The 13,761-nt window shown below is 47.9% G+C and overlaps 1 protein-coding gene across 2 annotated transcripts in view; it reads right to left on the reverse strand.

Annotated features, from left to right (window-relative positions):
- The window catches only part of COLQ (collagen like tail subunit of asymmetric acetylcholinesterase), a 55,399-nt gene extending 44,362 nt beyond the window's left edge, over nucleotides 1-11,037 (reverse strand). For both annotated transcript variants that reach the window (XM_044915682.1, XM_021678710.2), the window contains exon 1: nucleotides 10,932-11,037. In XM_044915682.1, coding sequence (XP_044771617.1) covers nucleotides 10,932-11,037 — 106 coding nt within the window. The remainder of the gene's footprint in view (nucleotides 1-10,931) is intronic.
- Nucleotides 11,038-13,761: the final 2,724 nt, after the last annotated feature.

The raw sequence follows: 13,761 nt of genomic DNA on the forward strand, positions 1-13,761 counted from the left end.
GCCCACACTAACAGGCCTGATGACTTGGCATCCTCTGTCCATTTTGAAGGGGGCAAGACTCATTCCACATAAGGCAGACGTGACATAGATGGAGGGCCCCTTTTCCTGACAGGGATAAATTGGATACAGGAAGTGGCTTGTCTTACCAGCTAGGTTCCGCACAGGATTGCACAATTTCCAGAGGGTGGACACTCTCAGGACTGCAGTGCCCTGCAGGGATTCCCAGAAAGCTCACCTCTGTCTGGGGAGGGAGGGCGGCTTGTGGTTGACTCAGCCCATCGGCAGGCCTTTCTGCTGAGAAGTCAATATGCTAAGACACTGTCCTCAGGTATGAGCCTGTGCTCCCCACGTCTAGCAGGTCTAGTGTCACCCCTTGAGGCACAACAATGCCTGAGTGCATACTCTACCAGCTTAGAGCCGGGCCCTCCCATGCTTTCTCCTTTGATTCTCCAATAGCCCCTCAAATTACCTTCCATTGCATCCCTGTTTCCAGGTGAGAAAAACTGGCTCTGACATTCAAGTTTCCCTGGAGCAGGGCTCTGAGCCCAGACTTCCAATTCCAAAGCCATGCCATGCACTTAGCCATGCGCTAAGCCTCTGGCTTTAGATGGGAACTGGGAGTTCTGAAACGGACTCTTCAGCACTATGAGCAATTCTCTCCAGCCTCAATAAAAACAGATGGGATTATAGTAGAAATGACGCCTCCCAGGAGGGGGCAAGTAGCCTGGATTCCAACCCTCTTACCACCATGTGGAATAATGGTTGCCACCAAGTGAGCTTAACCATGTTCCAGGTGCAAAGCACTGTACCTATTAGCTCATTTAATCCTCACTGCCATCTAATAAGGTAAGTACTCCTATAATCCCCGTTTTACAGAAGTGAAAACTGAGGAGTTGAGATATTAAACCAAGACCACTTGGCCAAGATCATTCAGCTAGTGGGTCATGAAGATGTCACTCAAGGCCAGAGCTATCTGAATATGAACCCCATGCCCTTTACGTGCATGCCATGGCTTCTCAGGTGCCGGGGCTCACAAGAGAGAGACACGTGCCAAAACCCTTTTGTTGTGTAGGTGTTCATTCCATAAATTAGCAGGCAACTCATTAACCACAAAGTCAGAGAAAGTCTACGGCTTTAAAATCTGGTCGATCTCTTCATTTTACAGAGGAGGAAATGGAGTCTCACAGAGAGCCTATAGCTTGTCCAACACTACACATGTGTCCTAGGAGTTAGTGGCAGGTCCAGAGAAATAACCCGTTTCTTGAATTCTACCTCAGGCCCTTATTACTGTGCTGCAAGTTCTCTCTAAGAACATCAGTAAACAGGCTAGTTACCAGAGCCACTGACTAAACGTGCCCGTACCTCCTTCGGGTTGGACCCAAACAAGAGAACCTTAGCAGCAATCACCACGGTGGCCAGCTCTAAGCCTGCTAGGCAGGCACACTCCTTTAGGGCTCCCCAGCAGAGAAAGCAGAGGCCAGAGCAGTTGACTCAGGTAATTGAAGAAAATTTAAAAGCCTCATTTACCTTCACATACTTTGGGGAATTTGGGGAATTTCTAGGACCCAAACTGTCCAGACAGCCAGCTCAGCCTTCCACTCCTCCCTTTCTATGGGCAGACATGGAGAGTGAAGGAGAGTGCCACCCAAAATGACACCACTCCCTTGGGGCCCTCATGCTCCCTGGACACAGAGGACACTCTTCTTTTCCAATATTAATTTTCCCTACAATGACCTTGCTGACGCAGCTCTAAGAATGATGGACCAGGAGGGGGAAAGGGCTGTTGTTCTTGCTTGGAGCCTCCCAAATCCTGAACACTAATCTCAACGGTTCGGAATTTGGTTTCTGAATGACCACAGAGAATTTGGAAGCCTTTTCGGGTCTACTCCATGAGGTCCACCCCAGTATGGATGACCTCAGAAACCGAACCGGTTCTGTTTGGGCACAAAAGGGCAGCCCAGTTCTAACTTTCAATAATGATCCACCCCACAGGAACTTCCCATAGGGGACAAGTTGAAACATTTGAACAAGCCCCCAGGCACAGTAAAGTAAGAAAGCCCCAGACCCATCTAGGTCTCTATGGGTAGGATGGCCATCGTCACCCCATCCCCCACCTCCTGGGTCCCTGAGAAGCCCCATGTTAGGCCTGAGACCACTGGAATTTCCCTCCTGGAGCATGTGTCCCCAGAGAGAACTAGAGCTGTAGCAGGAAAGCTCCCGGGGCTTTCCCCAGACTTCTCAGAAAGATACCAAGAAGGCCAGGTGAGCAGCAGGGCAGGATGAGTGGGGAAAGGAGTGGGCAGGCCTGGGAGGGAAGTAGACTGTCCAACTCACATTCATGTTTCCTTCTTTGCTTTCCTCTCTTTTTTCAGCCCCCAGCTGGTTTACGGTGCAAAGCCCTCAGCGGCCATGAGGCCTCTCCTTCAGCTGTTGCCAGCTGCCAACACACGCCTCACGCTTGTGCTTATGTTGGTTGCTGTGGAGACATAAGTGTGGGCTTGAATGGAGCTAAATGCTCCTGGGCTGGGAGATGGAACAGGGCCAGGAGTATTTTTAAAGCCAGCTGGGAAAGCCGGTCACCACGAGAATAGTCTTCTTCCCTGGTCAACATGTTCCTGCTTTAGGGACTAGTTCACAAATGCAAAATGGAAAATAGCTGAGCCCCTCTTTTTGTCTTAACTCACTGGATATTTTAAGCAATAAGTTATCGTGTGGGTTGTATTTAAATTTTTGCCTTTAACACAAATGCATCCTAGGGGAAACCATGACCTCTAGGCATGTGTACAGACACTGTGAGGTTCTGGAAATAATGACAGAAATAATGACACATTATACACCAGGCACTATTTTAAGTACCTTACATTCATAATTAGCCCACTTCATCTTCACAACTCCTCTGTGAGTTAAATCCTGCTTTTAGCCACATTTTACAGATGGGGAATCTGAGCCACAGAAAGAGCAATTTGTTTGCCCAACATCACAAAGCTAAAGAAAACACAAGGTTTGAACCCTGGCAGCATGACACCAGAGGCCCTACCACTAACCACCAGAATATTCTGCCTCTACAATGGTTTGGGGGTCAGTAAGTTTTGATTTGGAATTTTGACCCTGGCACTGTGTGACCTCAGCCAAGTGATTGCACCTTCTTGAATGTTACTTTCCTCTTTGGTAAAATGGGGGTACTACTGGCTTGTGAAATTGTTGTGAAGATTAGAAGTCATATATGTAAAGAGCCTAGCAAAGAGAAAGTGCTCAATGCAAGATAGCCATATGAGTATAGCTCTCTTAAAAGATCAATGGTGGACGCAGCTGCTTCCCTGCCCAGATGCCCCAGCAACCGTCAGGCCCTACGGGCTTCTAGCTCCTACCCGAAACACCTGTGACTATGCCAGAGGGCTTCACCAGCTGTGAAAGTTGCTTGGGGCAAGCATGTCCCTAGGAGGTGGGTAAATATCCCAGTCCTCTGTCTCCCTGTCTCTCCTGTTCCCCCCAGGAGAACTGAACCCCAGACGCCCACAGCAGCAATCTGCTCATGAGCTCCCTCTATGCTGACTGCCTGCCCTTCCCTATCTCACTTCCCCATGCCCTAATGGGATCACCGCCTAAATAAACTACTGACACCCAAATCCTCGTCTCAGGGTCTGCTCTAGGAAGGAACCCAAATGAAGACAGTACACATGCCTGTGCCTTTGATTCTGATGCCACAGAAAGAATAGTCATGGGACACTTTCCCCAGTGAAATGTTAACTATGGAGACTGAATAACAGCCCCCCAAAGAGGTCCAGACCAATCCCTAGAGCCTGTAAACGTTACTTTATATGTGGCAAAAGGAACTCTGCAGATGGGATGAGATTAAGAAGTTTACGATGGGGAGATCAACTCGGTGGGCCTTAAATGTGATCACAAGTGGCCTTTTAAGAGAGAGGCAGAAGGGGATGCCTGGGTGGCTCAGTTGGGTAAGCATCTGACTCTTAATTTCGGCTCAGGTCATGATCTCAGGGTCGTGAGATCGAGCCCTGAGTCCAGCTCTGTGCTGTGTGTGGAGCCTGCTTAAGATTCTCTCTCTCCCTCTCCCTCTGGCCCTCCCTCTGCTCATGTGCTCTCTCTCTCTCTAAATAAATAAATTAATTAATTAATTAAATTAAATCTTTAAAAAAAAAAAGAAAGAGAGAGAGGGGGGCAGAAGAAGACTTGACACAGAAGAAGGCAATATGACCACTGAAGTTAAGATGCTATGCTACTGGTTTTGAAGATGGAGAAAGGGGCCAGGAACCAAAGACTGCAACGAATATAGCTTAACTAGAAAAGACAAGACGTTTTGCCGGAAAGCCTATGAAGGAAGCACAGCCTTGCCAACACCTTGAGTTCTGACCTCCAGAACTGTAAGAGAATAAATGTTTAAGGCACTGTCTTTGGGGCGGTTCGGTTCGTTCCAGTGGCCACAGGAAACTAACACAGTGGCTCCGGGGCAAACGTGGGCAGTGATTCTCAAAGTGTGGTCCCTGGACCCGTAGCATCAGCAGCACCTGGGATCTTAGTAGAAAAGCAAACGCTTGGGCCCGACCCCAGAGCTACAGACTCAGAAATTCCAGAGGTGGGGTCCAGTGGTCCGGGTTTCAGCGAGCCCTGCAGGTGATGCTGACGCTGGCTACAGTTTGGTGGTTAACCACAGCTAGCCATTAGACCGCCTGGAGAGCTTTAAACACCGTCAGTGCCAGAGCACATGCCCCAGAGAATGATTTAATTGGTTTGTTCAGCCTGGTCACTGGGCTTCTGTAAAACATCCCAAGTGATTCTAAGGTCTAGCCAGGGCTGAGAACCAGCGCTATAGTTTGAGAATCGCTGATCTAAAACATTGATGTTCAAACTGAACTCTGCAGAGCTTGGGAATTCTGGAAAAATAACCCGAGGCTTCTAAAGGAGGAGGAGGCAGAGTCCAGGCCAGCAGGGGTTCTGGCCCCAGACTCCAAAAAGTCACATGTCCAGATAGGGCTAGATAGGTACACGTGTTAAGGAAGGTAGACCAGGCGTAAGACAAGAGGGCACAGTAGGGATCTGAGGAGCTGGGACTGAGCAGTCAGCCAGCACTGCATTCCAAACAGTCCTTGTCATATCAGAATATGGCTTGTGGGTCAGGACTGCCAGGTTGCCCCACTTATCAAGAGTCTGTTGTTGTTTTTTAAGAGACATCAGAAGCATTTTTTTTAAATTGTTAAATCACTCTATTTTAAATGTTAGCAACTAAGGCAATGAAAAAATTCCTCTTTTTTTAAAGCACTACAACATCTACCACAAGAAGTGTGAACATAGCCAAACATGGAGCCTGGCTTTGGTCCTTGGGCTGCTCTGTGAGCTCCATCTGTGTGGCAGATGTCTTTTATTCCCCCCTGGGGCCCAGCTGGCTGGCCTGGCCAAGTTCTTCTCAGGGTGATCACAGGACTCCACAGGGGCCCATCTGCTTGTTTGCTCACGGCTGCATCCCAGTTCCAGATACACAGATGGCACTTACTAAGTGTTTGTTGAATGAATATTTCTAGCCATTCTGTGAGACAGACTTTGACACCCATTTGACAGGTGAGGGATTTGAAGCTCACTGCAGTGAAGTGACTTCCCTGCAATCACCTAGCTCATGACCAACTCGATCAGGATTCAAACCCAGGACTCCCCACCCCCAGTATGGACTACTGTGAAGAGCAAATACAAACGTAGCTGTGAAAATGGTTTGCAAAACAAGAGGTTGGGGGCTAATTCGTACTAATTAAAGAGTAATACGAGTAGGTGCTTACAATGTGAACTACATTTCAAGAAGATGGGACGCCAGCTTATTTGGTGACTCACTGAAGCCCAAGGGCTTTCTATTCATTCTGGAGCTATGCTGTTTTTGTGTGGTTGTAAATCTGGGGGAAGCAGGAGTGAGTGTGGTGGATGGTGACGCAGAGGTCCGGCCCTGGATATCAGAAGGGACAGCCTCCCATCTCACACCCAGCTCTCTCTATCTGAGCTGCAGCTGAACCCACGGCTTTATTCAGAGGCTTGGGAGGAGGCCAAGCAGGAGGCCGGCCCCCATGGAGAGCCCTCTAATTTAAGAGCCCTCTCTGATTGGATTATGCAGAGGAAATAGGAAAAGCTAAATCAGAGGAGATGGCTAGAAGTGCATTATGGAACATTAAACAGTGGCTGATCAGGATCAGACACAAATAAATGGCCCATAATCTACTGTCCAGAACATGAATGGTTCCCAAGTGGTGACCTGGCTGGCTTCCAGGCAGGGGAGTGCAGAGCTGGACATCAGGTCTTTTTGGCCACAAAACCCCTGCTCTGGCTCATATCTCAGCAGCCAACAGAAGATTCTGGTGCCCAGACAGTATTCACATCTTTCCACATGATCTCATTCTATCGGACTACATTTGGGTCTTCTCATCATCTGGTCTGTGAGGCTTAGACCCAAACATCATCTGGGGAGCTCCTGCCTAGCTGGGAAACCCTGTATTAGAAAAGGGAAGGCACATGTCTCTGTGGTGGGCCTAGGGTAGGTTGGCTCAGAGTGTCTGAAGAGAATGTCTGGGTAGTGGTATTCCCCTGGTTCCAGGAGGTCTCCTCCCCCACAGTACCTTGGTTGAAGCTCATTTTATTAGAGCATCCTTTAGTTTAAGTGCCCATTAAAATGCAAATACCTTCAAAAGAGAGATAAAGTAGTACCCTGGCTGGTCCTACACACTTTAGTATAAGGTAATCTTCAATCTTTTGCTAAGAGCTTTGGGCGTTGAAATGCCGAGGAGAAGGTAGGAGGGAACAGGGAATAAAGAATTTAGAGGAGAGTTTCTGAAGGACAGGAAGGTAGTCTGCAGGACCTGAAAAATTAATATCACTATTTGTCCATGGACATTGGTCTACCTTGGTAAAAGCCCTGGACTTAAAGTCAGAGGGTAGGATTCCAGTCTCCAGATCTCCCCATTTTATGTTAGCTCTGTGATCTTGAGTAAGTCACTTAACCTCTCTGAGCCCTCATTTCCTCAGCTGAAAAGTGGGAGTCATGCCACACGCATCCCAAAGGTGCTGTGAGAATTATATAAATCAAAGTGTGTGGAAGGTCTGCCCTTCTATAAATATTGTCCTTGGGTCTGTGCCACCACATTCTAGAAATTGTACAACCGCTGAGCTACATCTGTGAATGGATCTTGGAGCTGAGTCAATCCACAGACCCATAGTGAGCCCAGCCAGGGCCTGCCAAACCCAGGCTAGATCAGCTGACCATAGTTGGCCCACAAACACATGAACTTCAATGATAAATGATTGTTGTTTAAGCCACTGAGTGTTAGGATGGTTCATTACTCAGCGATAGTTAAAACAATACCAAAGTTACAGCTCCAGAGATTTTAAATATTAGGGCCATGTTCAGTAGAAATCATTCTAAAATATAGCTGACACTTATCTGCCTTCTTAAGCAAAATTAAGTGCACACTATTCAGTCTTCACTGGCTCATTCATGCTCATATAGTGAAAAACAATTAATGTGCTGTAAGTCAATGGTGTTACCTACAGAACAGGGGCTCTAGAAATAATTCCAAAATAATTCCAGTCTACTATTCTTTTTGATCTCAGAACTATTCTCTGCTTGTCATTTTTCTTATAATCAGTTTTGTCAGCTGTTTTTTGTTGTTGTCGTGGTCATGGTGTCCATTGTAAGCAGGAACTCACCCTTCCCAGTCTAATGTGCCGCACCTAATTTACCACCCTTCTAGAAACCTGCTATGCAAGTCTGCTAGAATGCTGTCTAAAGTAACAGTTAGTAGATTTGGAGTAAGGGCCTGAGCTGGTTTCCTGTATATCAAATGCATGTGCTTTAGTGCTGGGATTTCTATCATCACTCTTGGCCTCTTTGAGGCTTTTTGCTCCCTTCTGTGGTTCTCCTGTAGGACCCGGCAGTGGAGGTTGCCAGGTAATGAACCTCTGACCTAGATAGCTGGTGCTGTGTGTCTGGAGTTGCTAGAATCCAGTCCTTCCTGAAGAGAGTGAAGGACTGGCTCAGCTATGAGGGAAAGTACTGCTCTACAAGCCTGTAAGAGCCCTTCCTCCATCATGCCCTCCCTGGGCCAATTAGCACATGCTGCCTGTGTTTCAGCAGCAGATGACCACAGATTCCCCAGGGCAGAGGCAGGATCCGACTCATCTCTGTGTCCTCTGTAGTCCTTAGCATAGGGCCAGGCACACAGTAGGCACTCAGTAGGGTATGGCGGGTCGCCCTGATTTCTATGAGCACTGGGCTTGTCTTCTTTGAGAGTAAAAATTTATAAGCTTCTGAACATAGAGTATTTCACCTCAAATTATTGGAAAATATTTTCAAAGGATTAAAGTTGTCCTGTGTCACAGAACAGTTGCCATTTCAGGGCATAAGTTTATTTCTGAACTGTGCTATGAAGAAGCCATGGCAACGAAATGAGGGAACAAAGCTAAGAGACTCTACAGAGGAAAGCAGGTATTTTTTGCTCTACTGAGCTGTTACCTCCTTAGTGATTCCCCCTAAGTCTACGCCATTGTTTTACCAAATGCCTAAGGAGGACCACATTCACAAGCAGAAGATCTGGATTTAGAAGTTCCTCAGGAAGGGCCAGTGGCTGTGTGGGCTAGTGATTCCACATTCCCACCCCTCCCCCTCACTCTGTACCTCAGAAGCTGACCCCCATGGACTGCATCCAGAGGCTCCCCTACCCTCTGGCTTTGGCCAATGGAAGGCACTGCCAAGAGGTGGTTGGACTGAAGGACAGAGGTTGGGGTATTTCTTCTCTACTTTCTCCCTTCTTTGAGTCCCTCTGTGGTCATAGCTCCAGCTCACTGGCCCCTCCTCTAAGGTTCCAAATCTTCTTGGCATCAATTTCCCCATTTCTTCCTCTTGCCTTTTCAAGCACAAGAGTGGTAAAGACTTCCCAAGGTTGCTAATTCCTCAACTTTCCTTGTCGGTTCCCTTAACCCCACTCACACCTCTAAAGTGGTCCCTTCATTCAGGTCTTTTCATCTGAAGTGCTTCTTTTCCTGCTGTTACCCTGACTGCTACAATCTATACAAAGTCTGACCTAAGAGATGTCTAAGCTGTACCGGGGGTCTCTCTAGGGCAAAGAGTTTGGGGGAAAAAAATCAGAGGTTCTTTTCTCTCTAGCTTTCAGAACTTAGTAGCCATTTGGCTCTATCTAAATTATGTGATACAAAATGAAGGCAAGCCCCAATCTACAGATGAGAAAAGTTATTATTCTTTCATTCACTCATTCATTCATCAAACATTTACCGAGCACCTACTGCATGCCAGGCATTATTCTGACCCTGGGGAAACAGTGATAATGTATAAGACAGTCCCTGCCCACATAGTGCTTATAGTCTAACACTGACGGTCTCCCAGAAGTCAGAGCCCACCAGAGGCAGAGCTAGAACTAGAAGACAGAGTTTCCTTAAGTCCTGAGCCTTCAGCAGATTCTCAAAGGACTCTGTAGCCCAAATGAGGTTAAGAGCCCACTGATTTAGACCAAATTAACTACCAAGCTTCCCCATCAAGTAGAAGAATAATGACCCACTAGCTCCCAGAAGAAGTGTGGTGTTCTCATGTGGAATTTGTGGGGGCATACTGTCACACAGCCCTGGTGACACAACCATTCACCTTTCCTGCCTACTCCTCACTCCCCAATATTCTCCCCCAATCGCCCCACCCCACGCCCTCTCCTTCAGCTCCTCACACCTTTGTGATCAGCCCTTCTCCGAGTCACTTCCTCAGGGCCCTCAGACACTGGCAGTGCTGGGAGCACAGCATGCTGCTACACTGTGCTTAGGAACAGAGAGAGGTTGGGGACAGGATTCAGAAGTATGTCCTCTCTGAGAACCTGCGTTTTCAGCAAAGGCCATGAGAGTGAGATTTCTGCCTCCATGAAAGTATGTATGAGCCTCAAGTTGGAGGGCATGACTGAAACTGCTTTTGCTGGGGGGGGGGGGGGGAAGCCGGGGGGGGCAGGGGTGAAGGGGGGGGGGCTATGTGGGGACAGGCAGCAAGCCTGGGGTCTGCCTGCCTCCCTCAAGCCCTCCAGAAACATTTGAGTTTCCTCAGAAAGGTTTAAATAGGCCCTGCCAGTAACACAATACTTCCCCTGCTCTGGGTCAGACGAGACAAGGGCAACCTGGTGCCTGGTGCCCTCAGAGAAGTCTGGCAGGCTGGCATAAAAAGCCCCCTGCCCCCAAATCACCCAGCCCTACGCCCGATAGACACAGCCCACCCCAGGCCAGGCTATCACTCTGGAAGCCTACACCTCTCCCCAGGAAGCTCCCATCTCCCAGGACCTCCAGCTGCCTTATTTAGATAGAAGTCTCACCATAGGAAGAAAGCACAACAGGAAAGCAGACTGGGCTGGAGGATCAGTGGTTCTTGCTAGATCCCTCCAAAGGGCCCTGACCCATGGGAGCATCACTGGACTCCCCTTTCGTCTAGTGGGATGGTCCTGGCGGTGCACACTGCCCGAGCTCAGCAGAGGGGTGTTTGCTCCACAACATCCCCCTTGCAACAAGCCCCCTCTGGAAGGGGTCAGGGATGTATTCATAGAAACGTCTGGGACTCCTTTCTCTCTCACTTGTACTCCTCTGTGCCTTTCTTAAGCTCGCTACAATTCCCAGTCAAAATGAAATCATGCAGCAAATGGGGAGAAGTGGGAGAGGCAGAGTCATTTTTAAAAGGGTCTCTGGCTTTGAGCAGCTGGGTGGGGGCTATTTGGAACAAGGACAGAGGGAGCTTCAGAGACAGCTCGGGTGACAGGAAGCTGCTGGGGTGGCTGTCTCCCTCCAGCCTCCCTCCTCCGACAGCAGAATGGGGAAAATATCAGGGCACATTGCAAAACAATCTTCCTTCCTCCCCCTGCCCCCGACAGATGGAAGAGAGGAAAGTTGTGGTCATCATTTACCTGCTGAAATGGGGAGGACGCTGTTGATGAAAGCAGGCTGAGACACGATAAAGCGGAAGGAAAGCTGAAGATAAATTCCCAAAGTCACTGGATTCAGGACAACCATGCTGGCTGGGGTCTGGCAAGTGTCAAGTTCTCAAGGCAAGGCTGCCGTGAAGCCTTGCTTATCTCTGTCTTTGTCTTCCTCACTGCTGTTTGCGCCTCTCTCTCTCTCTCTCCCCCCCTCCCTCTCCCCCTCTCCCTCTCTCCTGTCTCTCTCTCCTTTCCCCATGCCTTTACCAAGAAAGAATGCCAACCATTTCCCATTAAACCTTCTCTGTACTCCACGGGGTTATATTTATCTCAAGCACTGGATCAAATGCCCACATTAAAATTAACATGTCAGAATTTTCTCTTTTGGACACTGAGGTAAGTAGCTACTGAAGAGCTGATGAAAAGGCAGCCAGGTCTCAAATGTTCACTAGAAGCAGTCCTCAAAGGGCAGACAGATTTCCTCATTATCCACCAGCATCTACCTGCTTGGAACTGAGGTGTCCTACAGCATCACAGAATTGGCTCTCCTGATTCAAAGTGAATTTCCACAGAGACCAATCCCTCTGCTGTCGGCCTGTGACTTTTTTACCCACTGGGCGACAAACATAAAGTGGACCTCGGATTATTTTTCTTTAATCACCCAATAAGAATGGGGGAGGTATATTTTCCAAAATACTCCTTTTCTCTAGGAAAAAGTGTTTATTCTCTCTCCAGAAGCAGCAACCTTTTATCTCATCCAAAGCAAAATAAGTGAAAAGACAGAAAATGAATGATTATCAAACTATATTTGGAGAAATAGCATCAATGACTTGATCTTTGGCTAGAAAAATTCGAATAAAAAGTACTGCATCCTTAAACGAATACCTCTTATGAGTTTATAAAGCCTGTTATAGAGACCCTTAGATTTTTAAAATAATGAAAATAGTAATCTACGGAGTTGTCTATTTTACTTCAATTTACATAATGTCCTCCCAGTGCCTTGTGGGAGTTCATTCAGAAATGGTTTGGTAGTTACTGGACTCTGGGCTGGGCCTCCTGGGGGAAGAGCACTGATCCTCATCCCAGGGGAAGGCAGAGTGTAAGGCGACACTCCCCAGCTCTTGCAGCAGTCCCATCTGACTCCCGGCTCTGCTGTGACAGCAGACAAACCGTTTGACATCTCTGAGCCTCAGTTTTCTTATCATAAAATGGAGGCCATGTTCCCTTTAAGGGTATGTTGGAAAGGTTAAATGAGGTAACATGGGATGAATCATACATGAGTTAAAATCTGTGTAGAGAGACAGCGAAAATGAAGCCCAGGGAGCTGTGGATCGGGTGCAGGGATGGCCACTGAAAATCTCTCCCATCCTGTATGTGTGTGCCATTCTCCCCAGCAAGAGGTGGTGTCCACTCCCCCTTCCACTGAATTGGGCTGGCCTCGGGACTGGCTTTGACCCATACAGTGTGGCAGAAGTCACAATGTGCCATTTTCAGGCTAAGGCCTTAACAGGCCTGGTAGCTTCTGCCCTTGTCTTTTCTTAGAAACTGCCACACAAGAAGTCGGAACTACCAGATGGGCAACTGGGACAGGGAAGCATCCAGCCCCTGGTGCTTGGCCACCTCAGATGAGGCACTGACCATGCAAGTGAGGATAGCTTGAATCAGCTAGTCCCGTGCAGGTCTCCAATCGGTGATGGCAGTCCCAGGAGTCACCCCTGGTGAGACCAGCTGAAGAACTGCCTGGGTGGCTCAGTCGTTAAGCGTCTGCCTTCGGCTCAGGTCATGATCCCAGGGTCCTGGGATTGAGCCCTGCATCCGGCTCCCTGCTCTGCAGGAAGCCTGATTCTCCCTCACCCACTCCCCCTGCTTGTGTTCCCTCTCTCGCTGTATCTCTCTCTGTCAAATAAATAAATAAAATCTTAAAAAAAAAAAAAAAAAAGAACTGCCTAGGTGATCTCACCCCAGATTACAGATTCATGAGCATATAAAATAACTGTTTTAAACCCCTCGGTTTTAGGATGATTTGTTATGCAGCAATAGCTAGCTGACAAAGGGTTTATAATAAAATCTTTTGAAAGCATGAAAAATAAACTTGGGCTACATTCAAAATTAACAGGACAGCTTTAGCTCTTCCCAAACTATCTGACGGAAGGCTCTGTGATTGTTGGCTAAACCCACCAGGAAATTCTCAGGCTTGTTCTCCTTAACTCCTGAAACCTACAGTCTCAGCAGCGGGCTTTTGGGCTTTTGGTGGCTTGGAGAAAGTGCGGTCTACCTTGGAGGAAGGTAACTCTTGAGTGACCTGGTGCCAAGAATCTGAACTTTCACCATCAGCTCAGATTCCTCCTGTGAAACCAAATTTATTTCTTCCTTCTCTCAACACCTAGATCTTACCATTGACTGTGCAGTTGGCACGAGGTGGATCAATATGTCCTGCCTGTGACACCTGCTGCTACAGTTTTTGAGCTGCTTCTAAATCACTTTGCTTTTCTATTTAACTTGTGTTAATGTCCCTGAAGATAGAACACTGTCCCATAGCTCTGTGTACCCCAGGACAATCCTTGTCACCTAATCCTCAACATCAGTTAATTTGATCAAATCACAGCACCATAGGATGAAAAGAAAAGTAGGAAAACTGGCATAATCTTATGCTCCAGGCACACTGAGTCAATTGCATTTCCCAGCCCCCTCTTTGTGCCTATGCACATACAGCTGGCTGGCCCGGGTCTGGTACAAGAGAGGGTTCTGGCAAGGATGGGGAGAAAGTGAGAACGAATGTGGACAGCCAGCCACAGAGAGTTAGGGCCTGCCTAGGAGA

The sequence above is a fragment of the Neomonachus schauinslandi genome, chromosome 1 (assembly GCF_002201575.2).
Source record: "Neomonachus schauinslandi chromosome 1, ASM220157v2, whole genome shotgun sequence".
Taxonomy (NCBI): domain Eukaryota; kingdom Metazoa; phylum Chordata; class Mammalia; order Carnivora; family Phocidae; genus Neomonachus; species Neomonachus schauinslandi.